Consider the following 25,209-nt stretch of genomic DNA (forward strand, 5'->3'; position numbering starts at 1 on the left):
AAAGCAGCTCATGCAGCTGATGCAGCTAATCAGGTATTCTTGGGTATAAGAATTATATTAAGAATTCTGAGAAAAAATAGATTCCCAAAATAATAGAGACACATTGAAAGCACTGGCTTGCAGACAGGGGTTGTACCTGTGATAATCTAACTGTTGGTATCTCATTATTCTAATAGTTATATATAACAATATCAAAGGCACCCTTGGCCCAAAGAGGATATTTGACAGAAGCTTCAGTGTCGAAGATGAATAACCTGCTGATGTTAGAAGACATTTTGATGGCATGTGTTCAGTGAAAGATATCATCTCATAGCCCATTTGCAAATACATTTATGTCCGTATATTAGTTCAAAGTGCATAAAAATAACACAAATGCAATCAGCAGACAGCATTTGTCAATATGAGTTCAGAATTTGCTCTCATCAAAAGATGTTCATTACAGACTTTGCAGAGAGCTTCACTTTGGTCATTTTGCAGGAAATAAAATTATTATTAGTGAAGCAGGGGAACATGTGAATGTCACCTTGAGTGTGCAAGTTGAATCTCAAAAGGTAAATATGAATGTAAATTCATCACTGAGCACCAGGCTTAGGTAATTTATATCACATTACAGTTGTTTTCAAACTTTTTTTTTTAAGATTACACATTTTCAATGGTGGATTTAAGAAACGTTAACATAATTCAAGAGGAAATGCAATTTTGCAATCAACTGCAATCCACATCAAACTTGTCAGTTACATACTGTACCATGATTGGCTTCTACAGTTGTGATGTCACAGATCCAGCTGGTATGTACACCTCATTAATTCAGATTTCAGGTGAGCACAGAGACTTGAATGAAGCAGGTGAATGTGAAAAGAGCCTGTTAGTGTCAAACGCTGCAGATACTGTGCATCTCTCTGCGCAGTGAAGCATCTCACTGAAGCAACAATAAGCAAAACACATTTGGGTGGCGGGGGACTTTAACTGGTGACTCAACAACTCATTCAAAATTTCCACTGCCCACTGGTGAGTCATGACCTAAATTTGAAAAACAATGTTATACACCTAATTTGGCAATCATCTGTATTTTGGAACAGTATGTTTTCTGCCACATTAGCAAAGCAACAATTAATTAGTCAAGTAACAATTTGACATTGAGGGTAAAAAAAAAATGTGGATCCTTCAGCATTTGAACATAATAGCTGAATCAGTTAGTCCCACTTCCTGTATGCACTAGCATTTAGTCATCACCCACAATTGGACTGGATGCTACTGTAACAATGAGGACGTGACCAAAAAAAAAACAGTCCCATCAGCTGCTGACATGACACGACGTTTTCATTTTCTCTTCATCAAGGGGGCAGATGAAGGTCAAGGCCTGAACTTAGCACAGATGCAGTGGACACTTTGTGAAAAAGCATTGAACCCCACCTGCCCCGCGTATATTTCACACACACACACACACACGCTCACGCACACACACACACACACACACACACACACACACACACACACACACACACACACACACACACACACACACACACACACACACACACACACATTCTGACTTTGTCCACATAGTAAAAATATATTAGTGCCATAAATGTTACAGTACATACTGGATACCACGTTAAGGGTCTGTGTTGAGTGGCAGGCAATGTTCACATCCCTTCTGTGTGATGTGTGAACATTTTACCCCACATGCAAACTGCTGTGGTGTGGCTGTTCGTGCAGGACATGTCATGTATCATGGGCACATACTGGACGAGATGTCTTTGCCAGGCACTTCAAGCCTCTTCAAGTAAGTCACAGAATAACTGCAGTGGATTTCTTTGTACAACTCTGGTAACAGTGGATGACATTAACTGAATAAATGACAAATATTCAATTAAGAACTTTAGCTGGAACAATAATAATGATAAAATTGTTCTATATGATTAAGCCAAGAATAAAACAAGAATAATGTATATTATTTAAGTATACAGTGCAAACACTGTTCACAAATCATCCCAACCAAGTCTTAAAAAAGAAGTCTTGAAAAAAAGGAAGTAGCTTTAGAGACTTATTCTAGACAGTGTAAATAAAATGTGTTGAGAAAGTAAGACTGCTTTGACTATTACTCATATTAGTACATGTTTGTGAACAATAACAGAACATTAAAGTAAAATACACAGCTATTACAAGAAGCCAAGAAGTGATTGTGCCAATAAGGAAACAGCTCCACCTGATGATGATGGTCAATTCATTTAGTTAGATATCCACCTTGTGGTTAGAAAGCAGTACTACACCTTTTACTCTTCACTCATGTTGCTGTTTAAAAGAGGCTGCATGTGTCAGTGTGTTGCTCAGTTTTGCATAACTTGATCAATCCAACAAACAAATTATTGTGAATTATTGCCAACAAATACGATTTAACACTTGACTTGGATTTGACTTTATCTAACCTCTTTGGTTCAATTTGGTTCATAGATGATACACAGCAGAGACACGCCGAGCACTCAAGACAACAATAACACAGGCTAAAGGAAACAATCAATCATGAGTTTGATTTAATGACACTTTTATTAGCACCATTTACAATTATTGAGGTAAAACATACCTGTGAATGTTGTGGTTACTTGTTTCTATGGCTGTAAAAAGCATGTGGGTGTTTCTCACTGGGGAAAAAGGATGTGATCTTCTCATCCTCAATCACAAGATTACAGCCAAATTTGTGACTTCAGACTTAATCTGTACCACTTAAAATGCTGTTGATTGCTGACATTTGGATCAGATGGAAGTAGAGTCTTGTTTTATGATTGTGTGAACGGAACTAAAGTTCACCTCAGCCTAAACTAACGTGGATTGGGCATCAAATGAAGTTGGCCACTCATTCTCTCCTCTTTATATCTCTATTAGAATTGAAACTCTCAGAGGCCTCACGTGCCTCCCGAGATCTGCAGCGATGGCGGTGGAGGGCTTTTATTTCTCTTTAGGCTGCACTTTACGGCCTCGTCTATTTTGCAGATATATTGTCCTTTCTTCCTACCACCCAACACACACGATGAGATTCCTCGGCGCACACAGTCACACAGGCTTTTAGACACTCATTAGCCCCTACTATTACAATAAGTGTCACCCTCCATTACATGGTGCTGGGTTGGATATCAGGATTGGAAACCCACCAAATCTCCACACAAGGGGCGCTACCCCCTCATGCACAGTATTGTCTTTCAGCCACAATGTCGAATTGTTTTCTCTTCGCTCTTTAACGCCTAAAATATAAAGATATACAGTTAATATAGATATGCGCAAATGAAGTTTTCACGTACATATACACAACTTTATACAGTGTGTCGGTAAAAGTAAAGTAACACACATTCCTTCATCGTGTGGATCTTCATGTCAACTTTGGGGTTTGTTTCAGAGCAGGCAGCTGTTTAAGGATCCACCCCACCCCACCCTATTCAGGCCCGTTGTCTCGCATATGAACAGCACATGCAGACTTGTAAAAAATCTTAATTAAGACTCCTAATTCTCCGTGCCGTCGCCCGACTGAGGCTGTGCGCTCACGTGAAGCGCTGCTGAACACAGCATGTGGGTGGATGGTGTTGGACAGGGACTGTCATTTTCCTGGCTGTCACACAAAAGGGTGTGAGGGCCGTTTATCCGTAAGCTTCACACACAAAACAGGCTTTAAATTAGTTTAGATAATATTTTATTGGCTGTGCAGAAAATATACAAAATATTTTTTTTTTTCTGAGCAGCTAAACTATTTTTTATTTTCAAGAAAAAGTGGAATTTAAGTAAACATGATGATTGTTGTAATAGATTAGTTTCATATTCAAAAACATGCCCCTTCACCTCTCGAGTCTAGGAGAGTCTAGGAGTCTGGTTTGTTAACAGATTAGGAGTTTGCATGCATGTTAATGAATTTTGCTCATTATACTGAGGAGCTACAGTACGCTGTACATCACCGCACATGTAAAAATATGAAGTGACAAGTGTTTGCCACTGTAAAGGTGATTTCAGCGCTGGGTTTTGTATGCAGCCCTTTGGTTCGAAGCCTTCTCCCTCTGAGCGGTGGCAAAGGGCATGTGGTCCTCTGCATGCAGCAGATGCCCCGAAGAAGACTTGCGACAGATGAGTCGAAAATGAGCGTGACGTGTGTTAAACAGGCGAAGCCTCACAACACTGACATTTGACAAGATGATGGGCGTAGGCAATCATTATTGTCTCCACTTAAGCAAGCAGTAAATATTCAGGGCTGATGGCTGTGAAAGCAAAAGCCATAATACAAATCAGCCTGAACAGATTTTCATTAATGAATGAGGTGTTTGAATAGATTGTGATCAGAGTCACGTGGCGGGTTGGTAAAATGAGAGCGAGTTTTTAAATGTGCAAACAATCCAGCGGATCCATACAAGATTTTAAGACATTTATTAATCTAAAGTTAAAATAGTTTCAGTAATAACTTTAGAATTTAAACTGTAAGTGTCTGAGTCTATCAATTCTTTCCTCAGCCACTTGTACTTGTCTTTACATCCTAACAGACCTTCGACCTCAGTCCTTCCTGCCTGACAAAGGTGCCAATGATGGTGAGTCAGGCATGGGGAGGAACATGCCAAGGAGATGCCCCCCTCCCCCCCTCCCCCTTCCAGAACCATTTGGACCACAGGGAATGGGTTAATCACATTAGAGGCCCAGAAGAGAGATGGGAAGTAGACAGTACCGTGACAGCCGGGGTAGCACTGGCACGACTAATCCCGTTAGGCCGAGGAAAAAGGGGGACGCCATCGCGCCTACAAGGCTGAGAAAGAAAAAAACATTTTCCCAGGAATGAGTTCACCTGTATGGTAACACAGAGAAGTTGGCCTGTTGATGCCTATTAGAAGAAACAATCACACTTGGCACATACAAATGTTTTTTTCATGCTGGGCACCACTTTATTGTCAGCGCGTGAAAAAAAATCAGCAGCAGACAGTGGCATTGCATGAGATCCTCTTTCATGCCATGGCAAAGCAGCCCCTTTCAACCCAGCGCTATCAGTCTCCCAAACAGTGAGAAGATGGGGAGGGGTGCTGTAAGAAGGATAGGGCTTACTTCATCTGCCATTGTAAGTGCACCCGAGTTCAACCTTAATGTAAACCTTTGCAGGCAGGATATGAATAGGATGCTCTCTATAAAAATATATCCTGCTGGGTAATCCGGCAGATGGCCACAGCAGCGGACACTACAAGCGCGGCTGGTCACTGCAGGGGTAACAGGGAACGTCCGATCAGCAGCCACTCTTCAGCCTGGGAGATGTGGAATCAAGATTCTTAACTCCCCTTAGCAACGCTATGAAACAGAGCCGTCAGTTTGGATCCATCAAGTTTCTACTTAATCTCGCCCACCACTTTTTTCTCTCCTTTTTCTCCTTTTTTGTATCTTCCCCTTTTGTTGTGGGGATTAAGCCAAGTGGTAAAACAGTGATTTAATGATCTTTCCATGGCTATGTGCACCACTTAAACCATGAGACAAACAAGCTGAGGCATTCTAAGAGTCACCCCCTCTGAAGGCGGCTGCTCAGGAACTGTGAGGCTTTTGATATGGTATTAAGCTCGGGCTGATTATTTTTCCCACTGTCGTGCGGTGTGCTGCGCTCTGCTATGGGAAAGTTTAAGGTTTTGTGTTTTGTAAAGGCCCATTGTAAACAAGATGAGAAGAAAACAGTTGGATAATTACTCGATGATAGCTTTATATTGACAAGGTATGGTGAATTTGAATGATTTGTTAATGCGGAAAAAAAGTGGTACTGCTAAATTATCATCACATTAAATAATTTTAAAGATAAAACATCTAAGAATGTGACACATTTTACGTGTAAAAATAGCTGTTAAGTAACATTAAAAAAAATGAGCTTGCCCAACTTTTTGTACACAGATATGGTAGTGATAATGGCCCAAATGATGTGAAATTAAATAATTTTTATTGAAAAATGTCAAATTTCTTGGGGGAGGATCCTCAAGCCTCTCACCTAATATGTGCGCCAACCATAGGAAAAGTGCTGAATAAATGATTTCACAGTACAAAGCGAAGCAGTATAACAAATGATTACTTTCTAACAGCCAAGAGCGATGCAAGGCAGGGGTGGCCAAATAGCCAACTGTAACATGAGCTAAGCTAAGCCAGCTAGCTGTAACTTAGTTATGCGGCATGGATGTGGCATTGGTTGCTCTGTAATGTTAGCTAATAAAGTAATTTGCAAATGGCAAGCTAGTAAGTATCATGGAGCCACTGGTCCAAATAAAATACAGGAACATTACAGATAGTAATGTTATTCCAAAAATGACCGTAATTTATTTTCCAGCATTTAGTGCTCATTTTAGCATTCAGTCTTGTGTATGTCACATCACTTTTTTTTTTAAAGCTTTGACAAAAGCTATAACAGGAACTTGATTTGGAATTGTATTATCATATCCCCAAACACTTCAGGAAAAAATGTGTTTTTAATAGCATTAGGTTTCAGGTGTCTGTGGATTATCCAGTTCTTTTGAGGGTTGATCCCTTACCTGGGATTTCTGGTTATCTGAGGGAAGGAGTGGAACTTCCTCTTCATCACTCATGGCTGATCAGCAGGAGGATCTGTTCAATGAAGAAATACACTTGTTTAAACAGCCTCATGGCACTTTAGCCTAAACAATAATAACAAGCTAATGAAATACACACATTGCATAGCAGATAGAGGAGCTCCTTATTGAATACATATTCATAGAAATATGAATCCTATCGGTCTAGAGCTCCTGACTGCTGACAACTGCCATAAAATGAACACTTAAGAACATCTGAAGGGACAGATATTTTAACCCACAGATGAACTGCTCATTCTTGTGTGCTACCAACAACAACCAATAGATGGCACCAAGTGAAAACTGGAGGTGGGGGGTATGAGCATCAGAGGACTAAATCTTACTGTATTTTATAACAGAAAAGGTTGTTCGTTTCTTCAACATGTCGCCATTGTGAAATTTAAAATACTGTAAGTTTAGCCAACACTGACACCACAAACATGAACATGAAAACGTTAAGGATTTATAAACTGATGCTTATGACAAAGCTCAGTGTGTGTGTGTGTGTGTGTGTGTGTGTGTGTGTGTGTGTGTGTGTGTGTGTGTGTGTGTGTGTGTGTGCCACTCACTCTCACTGGGTAATAACTGGCAAGGCATTGGCAGTGATCAATATGGAGTGGGACTTGAAAGCCATAATAGGAGGACAAATATCAGAGGAGAGGCAGTCTGGGTATCTGTGTGTAATGGATGATGGAGGTATTAGTGTTTGGGCTGGTGTGCAGTAAGTGGGTAAGCTGGTGGCTGGCGACATTGTGTGAAACCAGCATGGTCAATGATGATGATAATGGGGAGGGTAAGTACTGTATTGGGGTTAATACTTCTGGGCTGGCCAAGAGATTATGGTACTGTCTAAAATATGGAAGACCCCTAAGTGAAATGCTTTGCTCCCAGGCTCAACAGCAAACTGATGCCATCAAGAGTACACAGACCAAAAGACAGCCAGACACAGAAAATGGCTTTCAAATCACACACTCATAGGCCCGGGTGAAAAAATGGGGTGGGGTTTGAGAACAGCATCTTCAATGTGAAGTTTCTGGATTTATTTCATAAATAATCTACCTTCAGATGGGCTCAGTGAGGAATCTGATTCTCAATTAATTATTTTAGGGGTTATGTTTGCCATGTAATGCTCTAACAAAAATACATTGATGTATTTTTTTTGTGTCATTTTGTTGGCTGCAACTATTCCACTTTTGACAGTGAATCTTGAGTATCTTATTGTAAGTGTTTGTCTATTTTTGACGTTGTGCTGACCATGATCCTGGCATACTGTAATCACTTTTGTCCCATATACTGCAAGGTGCTTATATCTTCTTTATTTAATTGGGACAAAAAGAAAATGTGTAAAAACGACATTATGTGTTGGACTATTTCTTGAGCTGGTGCAGTGACTTCCTGAAGTCTACACTTATGCTGACAACAAGACTCCAGCAGTTTCCCCCTGCCTCCAGTCTTTAAGCTATGCTAAGCTAGCAGCCCCCTAGAGTTGTATCTTAACACTCAGTAAAACAAAAACAAATAAGCATTTTTCCCCAAATGTTGAACTATTCCTTGAAACCAATTGCCTCTAACGACTGGAAGGAGACTCGGGTCTTCTGGTTGATTGTGAAATGACTGTCCTTTCGTCGTGTTTGCTCCACAACTCCAGAACAGCCCCCTGCAAAGTCAAAGAGAAGCCAGATCTACACGTCTTTAACTTTTCCTTTCCAACACTTCCTGTTTTTATACACTAACACTCCTTTCCTCTTTTCCCCTTTACTTCTTCCTTGTATCGTCCGATTTGAAAACCACGATGTAAATACATTTGAATTTAGATTTAACAATATATCTGTGGAACAAGCAAAACACCCATAACAACTATGAGTTATGGAATCATGGTGTACTACTTAAAAAGATTTAAGCCCCCATATCTAGGTTACACTAGTCCCTCCTGCAATCCAGATGATGCCATCTGTGAGAAAAGAGCAGTGTGTGTGTGTGTGTCTGTGTGTGTGTGTGTGTGTGTGTGTGTGTGTGTGTGCGTGTGCGTGTGCGTGTGGCTTTCAAATCAAATGCTGAGTGTCTCATTTCACTATTAATCCAGGTCATCCCCATTAAGATGTTAACAGACCAGCTGGGACTGACGTACTGCTGTTTATGCTGGGTGGATGGTTTGAAGCAAGAATCAGACAGAACTGAGATCATGTAAGTTTGAACAAGGTTAAAGAGCATTTTGTAGAGATTTAGTAAGTAATCAATCAGTCAATCGCCCGAGAATCAATCAAAAAGTTTGTCATTTCCAGGATTTTTTTTTTTTCTCTCTGTTCTTTAACAGTTTTGGACCCTTGGTCAGACAAAACAAGTCATTCTAAGACTTTATAGTGATTTTGATATTGATATTGATGTTGATATTGATTTATATTTTAAACTATGAAAATGCCCTCGACACATTAATCGATAAAGACAGCATTACTTCCAGCCATAATTTGACGAGTTGTGAATAAAAAATAATAATTAGAATTTGCTATATTAATATCCAATTCATAGAAGGCAGATAATGACTGACAATCCATAAAAACAGGACTAATACCTCCTGAAATAAAGCACTGGCTGTCAAACTGCTGCCATGACGGCTGTGATTGGATGACAAGAGTAAATCTGCTGACCAAATCCCTTCATGGCTCAAGCTGTGATTTGGACCCGAGAGATTTGCTTTCATAGTGAACTCGGCCCTGCAGAGATGACTACTGTCACTGTCCAACACGTGACTGCAGCAGGCCAGCAAAGACATCGTTTAACTTGGACGACAGAGCTTGGACTTAACTTTGGAGACACTGTACCTCAAGTTTCACTGCTCTGTCCCATCGCGTTGACCTGACAACACATACAACAAGCTAACCCAACGGCAACTCTATGGTAGGAAACCTCAGACTCTGCTGTGTTTTTAGCGTCTTCCGGTGCTGTTAACACATTCTTTGACAGTCCGTGTTTTATGGACGTGTGTTGAATAAGTTACCTGCTGCCTGGTGTTCAAGCTTTGTGTCAAGAGCAACAAGAAGCTGTGTGACTGACAAGCGCTTTTTGAGATAGGCCGAGTAGCTAGCAAGAAGTTAGTTAGCAGAGTGCGATTTTAACGCTCACGCAATGAATTGTGGGAAATATGGGACGAACTAAAGTCGTGTGCCAAACGGAAAACTAAATTGGATTTTTAATTTATCGAAGTGTTCGTTAATACCCTCACATAGTTAAAAGCTGAAGCAGGCCTTAGATTTGTGTAGCCCTCAAAAAGCATTTTTAAATAAATGTATTTATTTTAATAAATGTATGTCATTGCTACATCTCAAAGGCTGGGCTGCAGTTAAGAGACAGTATACCTTTGAAAGAGCCAAAGAATGTGAACTCGCACTGCTTTCATAGACACCCAGGAAGTGACCTGTGACTTCACATCATGCTTCATATTTGTTGAAACACCAGAATGTTAACTTAATGTGGGTGCTGTAGCTCCAAACCTACTCGGTGTCAGTGAAGCAGCTCCATGTACGTTCAAACATTCAGGCGTTCTTTCTGTTTTGTTTGCCTGCTGAAGTCAGACTATGAAAATCATGCTAGGGTGGTCAATTATTCTTATTGTTAGTAGTGCGCTGACTCACCCCTGCCTGTAATCACTGGCAATCGCTCAATCCCTTGTTTCAAGTCCATCTAATAAAGGCGTGTAAAGTGACTTGCAAATTCACTTAATAATTGCCACATCTGTTGTGTTCACACCTTTTCTATCACAATACGCTGCCTGAATGAAACAGCTGTTGCTGAGCATGTTTAATCTTTTAGAACCCAGTAACATAAAATAGGTGTACCACTTTGACAGGTGGTGATAAATTGTGACATTCAAGTGGCCCAACATTCAACACAGCAAATATAATAAAATCCTAAAAGGTTTCACTTTGATTTTGATGCTGTCATTACAGTTTTTACCACTCCTCTTAAACTAATATAATCAAAACAAAAAAAGGACAAAAGGCCGACCAATTGCTGACTTAAATGTTAAATTCAGCTTAGATTAAATAAAATTACTATACTATGTGTGTTATTAGTGATGATTTTTGTCTGACACCTGTGAAAAGATCAACTTACAGACAGTGCAGAAATATGGAAACCAATGTTCTTGTTATTGGTGAGAAAACCCATAACAATACAGTGACATGCATTAGCCTGGACTCTATGCTTAATGCGCAGGTCAGAGTTTGACCTGTGTTGAGTGCTGACTGTCAGTTGTAGTGTCCATTAAGCTGTCAGAGTTGTCCTCTGTCCCCCAGCAGGTGCTGTGGCCGAGACGTGAGAAGGGGTCATGCCTTTGGTCAAGAGAAACATTGAGCCTCGGCACCTCTGCCAAGGTGCAGTGCCTGATGGGATTGGCAACGAGCTGGAATGTGTAACCAACAACACGCTGTCGGCCATCATCCGCCAGCTCAGTAGTCTGAGTAAGATCATGGTTACTCATGCTTTGCTACGTCATAACATGTTCTGATTAACCTGAGACCAATACAGGGGGGAAGCTGTATGACCTGTTTTCCCGATAGCTGTAAAGTGTCGCCACTAATAAGAATTCTAAGGACAATTTGTGGAAAACAAGTCCACTAAAAGTCATTGAATGATGGATGGTGACAGTTGAGTTGACTGGGAGTTCTTAATCCCTGCTTGTTGATTATGAGAAGTGTCCATATATCCCAGCGTTAGTTGATAATTAGGCTTTTGACAGCATGAACATCACATTCAAGGCAAAGCAATGATCACCTGTTTGAGTTGATGCACATCCATCACAATAATCCGCAAATGTGTAGAAGCGGAGCAGTTTAAATGGCTAATGATGTGTGGTCATTTCTATAGGAACACTAGTATACCTGTGTGTTTCTGGTTTGCAGGTATAGCAGTTGCTGCACTGAAATATGTGAGACAGAGAGGGGAAAATGGAGAGGAAAAGGCTATTTTAGGAAGCAAATTTACTCCTGGACATCTGGCCCACGGCTACTCTGATTAGTGTGTGTGTGTGTGTGTGTGTGTGTGTGTGTGTGTGTGTGTGTGTGTGTGTGTGTGTGTGTGTGTGTGTGTGTGTGTGTGTGTGTGTGTGCGTGTGTGTATGTGTGCGTGTGCATGGATTTAGTGAAGTTACAGGAGCTTAGAGCTTACCGTAAAGCTTTGAATCACAGACAGATAAGACAGGGAGTGAGTGGGCGGAGACACAAACAGAGGCAGTCTAATGATAGCTGCCACGTAAAGTGGATCTGAGCTGTTTGATGTGTGCTGTTATGTGCAGGGAGCGAACACTTCATGTTCGTGTGTAATCCAGGCAAATAGAACGGCTGCAGACATGTACAAACAGTACTTGTCAAATATAAGAATCCCTATTTTACAAGATAGTTGAATACAGAACTCGCTGTATTGTATTTAGGTCTGTAAAGCTGAACAGCAAAATGTGCAGTTGCTTCTTTATAATAATAATTCTTATAAATACATGTACAATTTCTGATCTATTTTATCAGAAAACAAAAGATAATTGATGTCTAAAAATAAGTGTTCTGCTCTTATTTTGACCTTTTCCTTCCTCTCTGCTTGGTTCTTTGCTCTGGATGCAGGTAAACATGCAGAAAATGTTTTTGGGGAGCTTTTTAACGAGGCCAACACCTTTTATGGGCGCGCCAACTCCCTCCAGGACCGAATTGACCGCTTGGCCTTCAAGGTTACCCAGCTGGACTCCAGCGTGGAGGAGGGTGAGTTCACTGGAGAAGTCATCTGTCTGCCGCTTTCATAGCTTATTCACTCATTCTCACATGCTTTATATTCAACTTCAAACCTCTGTGTTACTGTTTCGTAGTCTCTCTGCAGGACATAAACATGAGGAAGGCATTCAAATGCTCCACTGTCCAGGATCAGCAGGTTTTGTCCAAGACCAGCACCCCGAACTCGGTGGCTGAGATGCACAGCAGGAGCGACCGGCCTCCTCCCCTCAGCACGCTCACTGCCTACAGGTACTGCATGCCTTTAAAAACTACAACATCTGACCAGGTTAAAGCGTCTCAGCTCACGTTGGATGTTGTTTTTTGTACGCAGGGAGGATTGTACTGACGCCATGAAATTCTACTCTGACCCGTCGTACTTTTTTGACCTGTGGAAGGAGAAAATGCTTCAGGACACAGAGGACAAGAGGAAAGAACGGCGGAGGCAAAGGGTGAGAGCGCACTCTGCCTGCTGCTTTATTTTTATGCCATTAAGTGGCTTCTCATCTCCTTCTCTGTCCCTCCGTCCTTCCTCTCCCAGGAACAGAAACGATGCGTGGAGAGCAGCACCCTTCAGCGCGAGGTGAAGAAGGTGAGGAAGGCTCGAAACCGCCGGCAAGAGTGGAACATGATGGCATTCGACAAAGAGCTTCGGCCAGATCACCACCACCCGCAGACTCTCCGCCGAGGGGCGTCATCCGAGGGCTCGCTCTCCCCAGACGGCAGGTTAGAGTAGAGATGCAGTTGGTGTTGCTGCACGTGAAATGTTTTCGCCCAGTTGTATGGTCGCCACAAAATCATGAGCATCGCCTGTGAAAAATATTAGGATGATATTGTGAAAACTGCAAAAATAAAATAAGGATTGTGCTGAGAGTCTGATGACATAACATGTCCTCTTTGTCCTTGTCCCTATGCTTCCTGTCACTTTTAAGCTGCCGATATCTCAGAAATCTTTATTAATCTTGAAAACGCACCTTTAAAAGCTTGTATAACTGAATTATATGCAGAAATTTGACAATCAAAGCAAAATGTAGATTTCTTTAGTGAAAATTAAAGGCAGATTGGAAGGAAGAAGATCTAAACTAGACATAGGGGGGTTGATCCTATTTTCATGAATAGGACCTTGTGACTCCAATATCTCTGTTGTTTCAAGCTTCAGTTTTTATTTTCTAATAACAAATCCACCATCTGGACATGTGAAAGCATCTGAATGAGAAGCTCTGCGTCTTTCATTGTTTATCCAGGCCTGACCTCCCAGACTACCCCGTCCCTCCAGTGCCTGCCCACGCTGCTTGTAATTATGCCAAGTCACATGATTACGTGCTTGGGAACGCACACCCCTCACCACCTGTGGAGCATGAATACCACAGCATTGATGTCAACTACAAGAGAGTAACCTACGGCACGGCAGAGCCTCACACTACAGACCGTATGAACGGTTCAATACGTCCACCTGCAGATTACAAGTAGGTTTGTTTGTGGTTTGCATAATCAGAGAAAGACTGAGATATAATGTCACTTTCCACCATGACATAATCCTCTTTCTTTCACTGTCAACCAGCTCCAGCCCCCCACCTCCTGCCCCAGGCCCACCCATCCCATCCGCCCAGACAGCCTTTGGTTTTCCATTGGGTGCACTACCACCAGCACCACATAATGGAGTTTTGCATGTTGGCCCAGGCTACGCATTGCCACCCGTACCTCCTCCAGCGCCACGCATGGTCCCTCCTCCCCCGGGTCCCCCACCTCCACCTCTCCCTCCCCCAGCTGCACCCTCATACCTAGCAGGACACAGCGAAGGCGGCAGAGCTGAGGCGAAACCTGTGAGAGATGCGAGAAGCGACCTGCTGTCCGCCATCCGCATAGGTGAGTTGGGGTATTGGTGGACATGATTGTATGAAACTGCATCCTGTCCTGCACGTGAGCCTGTGCGCGACAAGTGGTATTATCTTGATATACTGTATGTGTGCTCTTATTAGGCATCCAGCTGAAGAAAGTCCAGGAGCAGCAGGAGCAGCAGAACAAGCGCGAGCCGGTGGGGAACGACGTGGCCACCATCTTGTCCCGACGCATTGCCGTGGAGTACAGTGACTCTGAAGATGACTCTGAGCTGGAAGAAAACGATTGGTCAGACTGACCAAACATGGTGCAGCACCCAGCTCCACCCTGTGGACTCTACATACCAACCCACTGCTGCCAGAGTACCTTTACCTTAGCTTGTATGATTAAAATGTGCTGCCACATGTATATCTCATGAGGAATCTCAGCACCATTCTTCTGAAACAGGTGAAAACTACGGACCTACTGTGTACAGTTTCCTGATTGATTGTCATGAATAAATGTTTAGTTTTCTATCTCACTTTGTCAATCTAAACAGTATGTTCTCATAAGTCCTCTCCTAATAACAAACTGGCACCCTGAATGCATCATCACTCCACTGATGAAATGTGCTGTAGACCTTAAAACCGAAGTCCCAGTACTGAGCATTTTCACTGAAGACATGTTCTCAGCATTATAAAGTCAATTTTTGAAGGATTTCAGGATTTATTTTTGTCATTTTATTGAATTACACATTCCTGATAATATTTTGGACTAAATGTACGCCTCCCATTAGACATTTTGTCATTGCTACCTCAATTTGTCCCACGGTATGTAGACAGTATGAATACTATTTTATCATGCCATTAAATTATTTATTGTGATATTTCTTTGAAAATGTTGACATTATCATTAAATTTTTTCAGTGTCAGCCATTAAATCATGTTGTCATTGTCTCTTCCTTTACCATCTTCTCCTTTAACTAAAGATGTTTTGATAACTGGGCACTATAATCCTATAGTAGCTATATGTCTTGTGAAGCCTAATAGTAAAATGTTGCAAAGCATTTCTGAGATGTCAGCCTCTGACAGTGTTACTATCTTGTCACTGTTTTGTGTATTTTTCAGTTAATTATCATAGTGATAGCTGATTTGCCTATAAGAGATACAACATAATGACAAAATTATATATAAAACACTTTATTTTACACTTCATGTTACCCAGTATTTATGTACATGTAATTATGAGTTAGTTATTCACACGAAGACATCAAATGTTGATATGATAATAAAGGGTATGATTATTACGCAAGCAAAAGCCACAGTGCGAAAGTTTATATATATATATATATATATATATATATAGATAGATAGATAGATAGATAGATAGATAGATAGATAGATAGATAGATAGATAGATAGATAGATAGATAGATAGATATGGATATGTATATATATGTATATGTGTGTGTGTGTGTGTGTGTGTGTGTGTGTGTGTGTGTGTGTGTGTGTGTGTGTGTGTGTGTGTGTGATAAAATGAATGTACCTTGGTTAATTTATTTTAAAAACATCAAGATATGCATTTTGTATGTGAAACTGTTCGAATCCTTAGCGGTGAACTTTTCTTTTATATCCAGCAGGGGTCAGTAGTTCTCCTGAAGGAACTTTGTAGACCGGCGGAAATTATCGTCGACTAGGAAACTGTTGAGCGCCGGTCGCCATGTTGGCTCTGCAGATAACCAACCAAATCACAGCGGACGAAACCGTCAGAGCCACAATGGAGATGTTTTCTTCCCGTGACGGTCTGGTGCCTGGCAGGTGATTAGCACGGCGAAGCTCCTCCTCTGCCTGCTACTTAGAGACAAACCTGGAGAACAACATATCAAGACAAGGTAAGATACTTATAGTAAACTTGGTTTTGGGTTTATGTATTTTTGAGATGTCCTTCCGGGCCGAATATCGTGTGAATAATCGTTAGTTTAATGAGGTTGTGATTATCATAAAGATAGCTGGTGTTTGCTAGCTAACTGTTTGTTACCTGACTTACGTGCACACGCACAAATCAGCTTTGGTCTCAACGTTACGTGTGTAAGAACAGACGGTACGCTACCATCTAGTTAGCTAACATACCCTCTGCGATGAACAGTAGTAATTTACTTGACCTTATGTTCAACCCTGGTTGAAAGGGGACGATTTTCCAGTATTAGCTGGTGACCTTACACTGTAAGGCTTAGTCATTCATTTCGCAGACGGCACTGTAGTGGCGCTTTTTAATGTGGTGGCGATCGTACAGTTAAATATCCGTTACATAGTGGTGTGTAAAGCCATAAACTGACTTTAGCCTGTTTATCAGAAGCTAAGATGTGGTTCTACATAATGTGTTAAAGGTTTATCTACTGAGTGTATACAACTAAAATGGCTTGACAGCACCTGGGTCTTATTTTCATTCCTCCTCAGGGAATTCTGCAGGACAGAAACAATCAAGATGGATACCTCAAAACTCCCTAAGATCCAGGATGAGGACCGGGAGAGCCAGTTTGGATACGTGCATGGGGTTTCTGGACCAGGTCAGGTTCATTGCCATTCTCTTTAAATGACTAGATGATTGTTTAGTATCTGATAGGTGGAAACCACTTAATGCAAGTCGTTTCTTACAGCTCTACAGAAGGGTAGGCAAGGCTGTGTGTCTTGAGATGTGTTCATTGTACCAGTTTCCCTATTCTTTTCTATCCAATCCACAGTGGTGACAGCTACTGCTATGGCAGGAGCAGCCATGTATGAGCTGGTTCGTGTAGGTCACAGTGAGCTGGTGGGAGAAATTATCCGTTTAGAGGGAGACATGGCCACTATCCAGGTCTACGAGGAGACTTGTATCCTTTCTGCTGCCGTGTTACCTTCCTCTGTGGTTAAACATGTGACAAACCACGTCACAAGCTTACTTTAAACTACATTCACATGTTACCAAAGACATAAGCTTGTGGCTTGATTTGTTTTCCTTAACTTAATGCAACAGCTGGCGTGTCCGTCGGTGACCCTGTCCTTCGGACGGGGAAACCCCTCTCTGTAGAACTGGGACCGGGAATCATGGGCTCCATCTTTGATGGTATCCAGCGCCCACTGAAAGATATCAACGACCTCACTCAAAGTATCTATATCCCAAGAGGAGTAAACATTGGTGCTCTTAACAGAGACCTCAAATGGGAATTTAACCCCTGCCAGAGTCTGCGGGTAAGAAAAATACCATTTATGCGTGGTGTGGACTTGGATGTCTCTCCTCTGCAATTGCTCTGACTAATTTCAGGTGATCTCTCCAGGTTGGCAGTCACGTGACGGGCGGCGATATCTATGGCATGGTGTTTGAAAACTCCTTAATAAGGCACAAGCTGATGCTTCCACCTCGCAACAGAGGCACTGTCACCTACGTTGCTCCGCCTGGAAACTACGACATTTCTGTGAGTGTTTTTCCAGCAGCAGAACACTCCTCTGAATTTTCTGTCAAACTGACTGTCTGATCTTGTTGCATTCAGGATGTGGTCCTGGAGCTGGAATTTGAAGGCGTGAAGGAGAAGTTCACCATGGTGCAGGTGTGGCCAGTACGACAAATCCGCCCAGTCACAGAGAAGCTACCTGCTAATCATCCGCTGCTGACTGGTCAGAGAGTTCTGGATGCACTTTTCCCGTGAGTGGACATCTCAGCTGATAATTTTATATATATATATATATATATATAGAAAAGCAAGCAGCACTCACACTGGTGTGCTTCTCCGTGGTTCATCTGGATTGGTATTTTTTGACATTGTCAAGGCTTCAGCCTCTATTTTAATTTGTGGTTTTACTCATTAAACAACACTCATCAAGTGAGTCTTTAGCCGGTGACTGTACACACATCTTATTTTAAACTATGTGATAAAACATGTAAGCTGTAAATGAAGCGACATGACCTTTGTGTTGTGTAGTTGCGTGCAGGGTGGTACCACTGCTATACCAGGTGCCTTTGGATGTGGAAAGACGGTGATCTCGCAGTCCTTGTCCAAGTACTCCAACAGCGACGTCATTATCTATGTTGGCTGTGGAGAGCGTGGAAATGAAATGTCTGAAGTGCTGCGGGATTTCCCAGAGGTCGGTGGAAGATGCAATTCGTCATTGAGGATAATGAATGATTTCATGTTTTATGGCAAAATATCTTCAATACATTGACACTGTGTAATGTTAACGCTGCTCCTGCCCAACAGCTCACCATGGAGGTCGATGGCAAGGTGGAGAGCATCATGAAGAGAACGGCACTGGTTGCTAATACATCCAACATGCCTGTGGCTGCCAGAGAGGCCTCAATTTATACAGGTACCAACAGCCTCGTAATATAGAACAGCCTCGTTGTTCATTTTAAATACTACTTGAAATGCACTTAACTGCATTTTAATTGACCACAATCACCTCTGCAGGCATCACACTGTCTGAATACTTCAGAGATATGGGCTACAATGTGAGCATGATGGCCGACTCGACATCTCGATGGGCCGAAGCTCTCCGAGAAATCTCTGGAAGATTAGCTGAAATGCCTGCTGGTGAGTTCATGGTGGACGTGTATCTGTAGAGATGCTGTGAGACAGTTTGCTGTGAACCAGTTACAGCTGTGTTTGTCGTCATCTGCAGACAGTGGCTATCCTGCTTACCTGGGCGCCAGGCTCGCCTCCTTCTATGAGCGTGCCGGACGTGTGAAGTGCCTGGGAAATCCGGAGAGAGAAGGCAGTGTCAGCATTGTCGGAGCGTGAGTTGAAATTATAAATTATTATTACTGCTTATCTACTAAGCAGACCAAGATGCATTATCAGCTATTTGTCTGACTTTTCCTTAAATGCTCTGAATTCCTCTCAGTGTGTCCCCCCCTGGTGGAGATTTCTCAGACCCTGTCACTTCGGCCACATTGGGAATTGTTCAGGTAAGTAATGGGTTGTGGCTCTTCAGCGCCTTGATCAAACATTTGGCTTCATTCAGTCTCGCACGCCACTCTGAGCGTGTTTGTTTGCTTCTTTGTAGGTGTTCTGGGGATTGGACAAGAAGCTGGCTCAGAGAAAACATTTCCCCTCTGTGAACTGGCTGATCAGCTACAGCAAGTACACACGAGCTCTGGATGAATACTACGACAAACATTTCCCTGAGTTTGTTCCTCTGCGCACAAAAGCCAAGGAGATTCTGCAGGAGGAGGAGGACCTGGCTGAAATCGTGCAGCTTGTCGGGAAGGTGAGGCCAGTCCAGATTACTTACTGTGACATGATGTGAGACAAAATAGGGCATCAAAAGTTAGCTTTTTTGGAATCTGTGTTGTGCTTGGTTTGCATGCTCACCTGGTTGATCAACAACTGAACCACCATTGTGTCCACAGGCTTCTCTTGCTGAGACTGATAAAATCACTCTAGAAGTTGCTAAGCTCATCAAGGACGACTTCCTGCAGCAGAACGGTTATACACCCTACGACAGGTGAAGACACGACATCTAACCAACCACAAAAAAACGTTCATATTGAAGTCCCTTTTTAAGGAGGAATTTTCACACAAGAACAGCAGAGTTAGCAACATTTGCAGAAAACGTATCCATGAGCTCCAGCAAAGTCCTTCCTGTACAGCAGCTACACAGCTTAGAAAATGATGATTGAAAGACATCAAGCGATTTCTGTGCAGACAATAGTAAAACTGATGCCGTCCATTAGTTTAACATAAAGATGTCTGTAGATATTTCCCCTTCACTTCACTATTGCAGAATATGTGAGCTTCACGTGGCCTTCTGTCCCCACACACAGGTTCTGCCCCTTCTACAAAACTGTTGGCATCCTCTCAAACATGATTGCATTTTATGACATGGCCCGGCATGCGGTGGAGTCCACAGCGCAGAGCGACAATAAAATCACCTGGGCCATGATCAGGGAGCACATGGGAGACACCCTGTACAAAATCAGCTCCATGAAGTTCAAGGTGCGTGATTGTTCCTCACCTTTGGGAGCAGTGTTTTATGTTCATCAGTCAGTATTTGATGTAATACCTGTTCGTGTGCATTTGATCTCTTTAGGACCCTGTTAAGGATGGGGAAGCTAAAATCAAAGCAGACTTTGCCCAGCTGATGGAGGACATGCAGAACTCCTTCCGGACCCTGGAGGAATGAGCTTCTTACCTCTCAGTTCCTCTCCAAGCATCCAAACCCCAGTGCAGTGCAGTGCAGTGCAGCATAGTGCAGATTAAATGGCCTGTAAATGTCTGCCTCAGTCACGTGAACTCCTTTATTCCTCTGTGTTTACGTCCCCTTAAACATTCCGCGATCCACACACGTGTCCATATCATTTTGTTGATTTTCGACTCCTCTACTTCAAAGAACACAGTACTGGAATTACCTGAAGATACAGTTTGCTCTGCTGATGTAGCAACGACTTCACTCAGCCCGTTACGTAGCACTTATAGATCATTATACCTTCATGTTGTGGTTACAATCAGAGGGCCCCAGTCAGGTGCTGAACTTGCACTTAACTAATTGCTGCAACAGAGTGTGGAACATTTCTTTCCCCCAGATGTGACAGTGATCAATACATTATTATTACAGATGGGTAAAGGGACAGATGCACTGTGTTGCTGTATATCAGGGGGTTAAAGGCATTCTCCCACCTCTTACCTCTTCAGCGTGATGGTGATGTTGTGGACTATATACTTGATATTGTGTAAAAATGTGAATGAATGAGTCTGTTAATGTGTTGTAACAGACGCCTGACTATTATATTTGTGGTGCGTAACTCTGTCCTGAAATAAATGTAAAGAAGTGACTGAAGTTCGTTGTGTGAGTGTCTGAAAACCTGCTCTGTAAAGAGAATCGACGTCTGACTGCTGCAACCCACGAACGCACAGATAGTCAGTGAGACACTCTCACCTCTAGGTGGCGCACACACATTGTCGGAATGCAGCAGGGCGACTGTGAGGAAAAGGCTCTGACTGATGCACTGAAAACTAAATGTATTTTTAGTAGCTTTGAGGAAGTTCAGGAAAATCATTTTGCATACTACACTGAACACTGCGGGCCACCGTAATATGTTGTTAGACTGAATGAGCCTGAAACACCCAGGTTTTCTTTCGCCTGCGCTGTCGCATCAAATATAAATATTCTAAACATCATGTTTCTCATTTTATACTTATTTTCCTAAAATTCAGCTTGACATATTTGTTTTTGAAATGATTAAAATAGCATCCCAATAATCAGATCCAGCCCTCAAGACTCCCCTCATGTATACAATTTATGGTTAAATCTGGCCCATCATTTATTAGATTAATTTAATATAATAATATAATCATTAATCGTTATATAATGATTGTTTTAGAAAACTGCTATCTGAGCATAACATTTTTTTCACATTTAACAAGCTGTGCCTAACCTCAAACTTGCAACTATACACAAAGCTCCTGACTGATGAACATTTAATATTCTTTAATAAATGTGCAACAATCAGTTGAATAAAACAATTTTATTACTTATTAACAATTAAACACTCAAAACCTCAGCTCATCTGCTTCATCAGGACTGTGTGGATGTGGTTGAGTCAGATTTGATTGACAGTGGAAACATGCAAACAAGCCCTCAGCTGTCATAGTTTGACTAATGAGTTTTGATTGGTGCACAGAAGTCACCTTTTTCCAATGAGAACCGCCCACTTGAAATCAAACAGACAAAACAAAAAAATATTCAAATGCATCGTATGAAGCTACCCAAGCTGTTTGAACTTTGTGCAGAAAGCTGGGCCTTCATATAAGACTTAATTACTAATAGTAAGAAGCTAATTGAGAGAATAAAGTGGATTTAAAGGGATGTGGAGGAATATGAAGCTTACAGGGAAGAGGAGAGGACAGCCAGTGTGATTGAGTTTCCCCTATTAACTACATCAGGAAATGAAACTAGCACCTGCCAGTACAGAATAAATGTTGTGTGTTTTAAAAAGACATTCTTCAGAATAGTCAGGACAGGACAGTCAGTGACTGTGTTTAAAAGTGTTGCACATAGATTTCAGAATTGGCAGAAGTGTTCAGGGACCTGCTTCAGCGGCAGGTGAGGAATTAACCTAATATCAGATCCCGACTGTGTTCACTCATCGTGCTTTGTTCGTTGCAAATAACAGCATCGGTTCTAGTTTGCTGATGCGTGGTCTTCAGCATGTCCTGCCGGTTCAGCCCTGCGACTCACAGCATTAATTCCTCTAAAACAGATTAGAGCCGATATCTCGGGTTCCGGGCTCCATCAAGACTAATGGAAGCATAACCCACAGGAGCAAGAGCAGCATCTTTTTCTCTGCATTGATTCAGTCCATCCACACTCACACCGGCGCAGACCTTAAGAGGGTTCAGCAGTCTGAGAATATACCAGCCTACAGCTTTTAATGCTCCTGCCTCTCATTCTCTCCTTCTTCAGCTTGTAATGACTGGTGGGCAGCGTGTGTGTGTGTGTGTGTGTGTGTGTAAAGATGTGAAAATGGCAGATTCCATCACATCTATGGATATCATTTGTGAGGCCGTTTGCTAAAGCTCTCCAGCCGTTTGTCCACCTCAGACAACAAAATAGTAACAAGTATCTTGTCTCTAATGTCAGCAAACAGATAACATCTGGAATCGCTGCATGTCTCTAACTACTTCACGAGCTTCAGGGTATTTGCTACCTGCTCATCCTCCAGGCACCAGTGTGTTTTCCCAGTTCTCCGAAAGGTCACATCTGATGGATAATGTTTAAAAAGCTGCATTTTTACCACTAAAGTCACACAGTAACTGGCACGTTTCTTCCATTTTGTGTCCGTACTTCTTGGATTCCCCACCATCACCTATCTGACATAGTGCAGCAGCAGGTTTAAAACTGGCTCTCATGTTGGAAAGCAAGCTCTCTGCTGTTTGTGAGCAGCTGAATCTGAATGCAAATTCCAAACATGTGCAGGAGCAGCTGATTTGTATTTGACCCCTGTGCTCTAACCCTCTGCAAGGGTGCAAGAGAAAAGAAAACGCCCCTGCGGGGGTCACAGTGTCACAGTTTCTATCCAGTGTTGTCCCATACATCATATGTAGAGTGTAAGTGGCTCATATTAAGAGCAACACACACACACACACACACACACACACACACACACACACACACACACACTCTTCCAGAGTTTTCCAGGTTGCTTGTGGGAGGAAATATGATCCCAGAGGGTGGGGCTGCCCCGTGGATCATCGCTCACTCTCTCATCTATGAGTGCCTGTCATGCTTCTCATACAGCACTCGCTCTGTCCAGCTCACAGTGGATTGTCGGGGCTGCTGGTGAACACCTCAACACGGCCTGTCAGCTGTGGATGGAGGCATGAAAGGCTTGGCTCCCTCGCCCGCTCGAGGTAGCGCCTCTATTTACCAAGCATGCCAGTATTAAAACTCGAAATGGTCACTGACAGAAGCCGTGAGGCAGAAGTAGGCTATGCAAGAGAACGACTTGTGAACTATTTAATGACATGTGAGGAAGATAGTCTTGGGAAAAGTGAGCTGGCAGATGCAACACAATATCAAACCACTTGTCAGGAGGAATTCCCAGTTGCCTTCTGTTGGGACACTTCCACCGTGGGAATCCAAGAACTGAAAACCATCTCGCTGCACTGATACGGTGTCTCCGCAGCACCGCCCGAGCAGAAACATGCCAATTTCCTTTTTCAACACAAATGACTGATGAGAAAGTAGGCTGCTGTTTTCATTTTTATCCCCCCCTCAGTCATCCACAGAAGAAGCTTGGTGACAAGGGGTCATCTTCTTAATCATTTTCCTCTTCATCAGTCACTGAAGATCGCGTAACTTTTACCTGGACGGGGTCCATCTGGCATTTCAGACCACGGGTGTTGATGGCTTTGTATTTTTGCTTTGGTGACAAAAAGGTAAGTTGACCATTACTGGATAATGCAGTCTAATATTAAAACCGTTAAATTAGGAGGCAAGTATAAGACTGAAATCTATATTCTATCTTATTTCTTTTGAGCCTGTAACCCAAGTTTTAAATCAGACTAAAGTAATAACTCACGCTGACAATAACTCAAGTACATCTCTGAGTGTGGAGGACTTGGGCTTGCTGGCCCAGATAGTTTGTCCCCGTGGACACAGTGGCCTTGTTTCAACAAATTACATGAGGAGCTCTTGGGGACTGACAATCCTCTGATTTTGGAAATGATTAACTTTCCTAACAAACAGATCTTGTAGTGAGTTGCAGTCCAGTATAAGTTGCTGTGACCTGTCTAACACTGCACTGTTATTCTGTGGCTTTGTAAATCTCATGTGAAGTGCTTGGTTTTTAGAGGATTAAAGAGGTTTTTACATCAGCAGCGAAGTAGAAGCAGCTTTATCGCTGTCGACTGTTTGCGTGTCTTGTTTATCTCAGACTCACCGCTGCAATCATACTTGTGTGTTTCTGCCGTGTGACTCAGATCTCCCGTAATCATCCTCATTGTTCCTGTGTGCCCTCTTACAAACGCAGATCTGGACTTAGATTTACAGCAGGTTCTGGATTTCATGCTTGTCGTTTCACTTCTCAAACAACTAAAAACAACTTTAACAATTAAAACAATGCATGTACATAAGTATAATCAGGAAAAGGTCCCCTGTGACTGCCATACCATCATATATCATTAGATTATTATGACTCATGCATTAATGCAAAAGCAGGAGTTTACTGATGTAGTTTGTTGAGATGGAGCTGATTATTAACTATTCTGTGTAGGACTGCAGCTAATAATTATTTTCATTGTTAATGAACCTCTGTCAATCAAGTGACATCTTCACAATGTGTGTTTTGTCCAACCAACACTCCAACCCTCAAAATTATTATTATTTTGCATGAATAATTACTGAAATATTTGCCAAAGTGGTTTCCAATTAACTTTCTTGGATAATTGATTAATAGTGTTTCAGCTGTGGCTGCACGGTGGCGCAGCAGGTAGTGCACGTGCCTCACAGCAAGAAGGTCGCAGGTTCGATTCCCGGGTCGGGCCTTTCTGTGTGAAGTTTGCATGTTCTTCCTGTGCATGTATGGGTTCTCTC

The 25,209-nt window shown here is 42.2% G+C and overlaps 3 protein-coding genes across 5 annotated transcripts in view; 2 read left to right on the forward strand and 1 right to left on the reverse strand.

Annotated features, from left to right (window-relative positions):
- Window positions 1-25,209, reverse strand: part of LOC139344607 (zinc finger X-chromosomal protein) — a 145,241-nt gene that overhangs the window by 97,462 nt on the left and 22,570 nt on the right. The window lies entirely within an intron of this gene.
- On the forward strand, window positions 9,282-14,673 carry LOC139344724 (actin-binding protein WASF3-like). Of its 2 annotated transcripts, none has more exons than XM_070983074.1 (9): window positions 9,282-9,470; window positions 10,868-11,032; window positions 12,185-12,319; window positions 12,424-12,577; window positions 12,660-12,777; window positions 12,867-13,051; window positions 13,570-13,791; window positions 13,887-14,191; window positions 14,305-14,673. In XM_070983074.1, the coding sequence occupies exons 2-9, from the start codon at window positions 10,900-10,902 to the stop codon at window positions 14,460-14,462; spliced, it is 1,410 nt and encodes a 469-aa protein (XP_070839175.1). In that variant the 5' UTR covers window positions 9,282-9,470; window positions 10,868-10,899; the 3' UTR covers window positions 14,463-14,673. The 2 variants fall into 2 exon arrangements, with proteins under 2 accessions (XP_070839175.1, XP_070839176.1); XM_070983075.1 differs by having other exon boundaries at window positions 10,871-11,032.
- Window positions 15,923-20,952, forward strand: LOC139344675 (V-type proton ATPase catalytic subunit A). 2 transcript variants are annotated; one of them, XM_070983003.1, is made up of 15 exons: window positions 15,923-16,034; window positions 16,600-16,709; window positions 16,884-17,012; window positions 17,156-17,370; window positions 17,457-17,594; window positions 17,670-17,821; window positions 18,099-18,261; window positions 18,375-18,483; window positions 18,585-18,707; window positions 18,796-18,910; window positions 19,018-19,081; window positions 19,180-19,383; window positions 19,526-19,620; window positions 19,940-20,111; window positions 20,206-20,952. In XM_070983003.1, the coding sequence occupies exons 2-15, from the start codon at window positions 16,628-16,630 to the stop codon at window positions 20,296-20,298; spliced, it is 1,854 nt and encodes a 617-aa protein (XP_070839104.1). In that variant the 5' UTR covers window positions 15,923-16,034; window positions 16,600-16,627; the 3' UTR covers window positions 20,299-20,952. The 2 variants fall into 2 exon arrangements, with proteins under 2 accessions (XP_070839104.1, XP_070839105.1); XM_070983004.1 differs by lacking the exon at window positions 15,923-16,034 and adding an exon at window positions 16,239-16,365.

This window comes from Chaetodon trifascialis, chromosome 16 (genome assembly GCF_039877785.1).
Source record: "Chaetodon trifascialis isolate fChaTrf1 chromosome 16, fChaTrf1.hap1, whole genome shotgun sequence".
Taxonomy (NCBI): Eukaryota; Metazoa; Chordata; class Actinopteri; order Chaetodontiformes; family Chaetodontidae; genus Chaetodon; species Chaetodon trifascialis.

What these genes read in the sequence shown, in the direction of transcription:
- LOC139344724 (XM_070983074.1), top strand. Translation starts at nt 10,900, where the DNA reads ATGCCTTTGGTCAAGAGAAACATTGAGCCTCGGCACCTCTGCCAAGGT. An exon ending in CCGCCAGCTCAGTAGTCTGA is followed by an intron (nt 11,033 to 12,184) that starts GTAAGATCATGG and finishes CTCTGGATGCAG; the next exon opens with GTAAACATGCAGAAAATGTT. An exon ending in AGCACGCTCACTGCCTACAG is followed by an intron (nt 12,578 to 12,659) that starts GTACTGCATGCC and finishes TTTTGTACGCAG; the next exon opens with GGAGGATTGTACTGACGCCA.
- LOC139344675 (XM_070983003.1), top strand. Translation starts at nt 16,628, where the DNA reads ATGGATACCTCAAAACTCCCTAAGATCCAGGATGAGGACCGGGAGAGC. An exon ending in TCGTGCAGCTTGTCGGGAAG is followed by an intron (nt 19,384 to 19,525) that starts GTGAGGCCAGTC and finishes TTGTGTCCACAG; the next exon opens with GCTTCTCTTGCTGAGACTGA. An exon ending in GGTTATACACCCTACGACAG is followed by an intron (nt 19,621 to 19,939) that starts GTGAAGACACGA and finishes CCCCACACACAG; the next exon opens with GTTCTGCCCCTTCTACAAAA.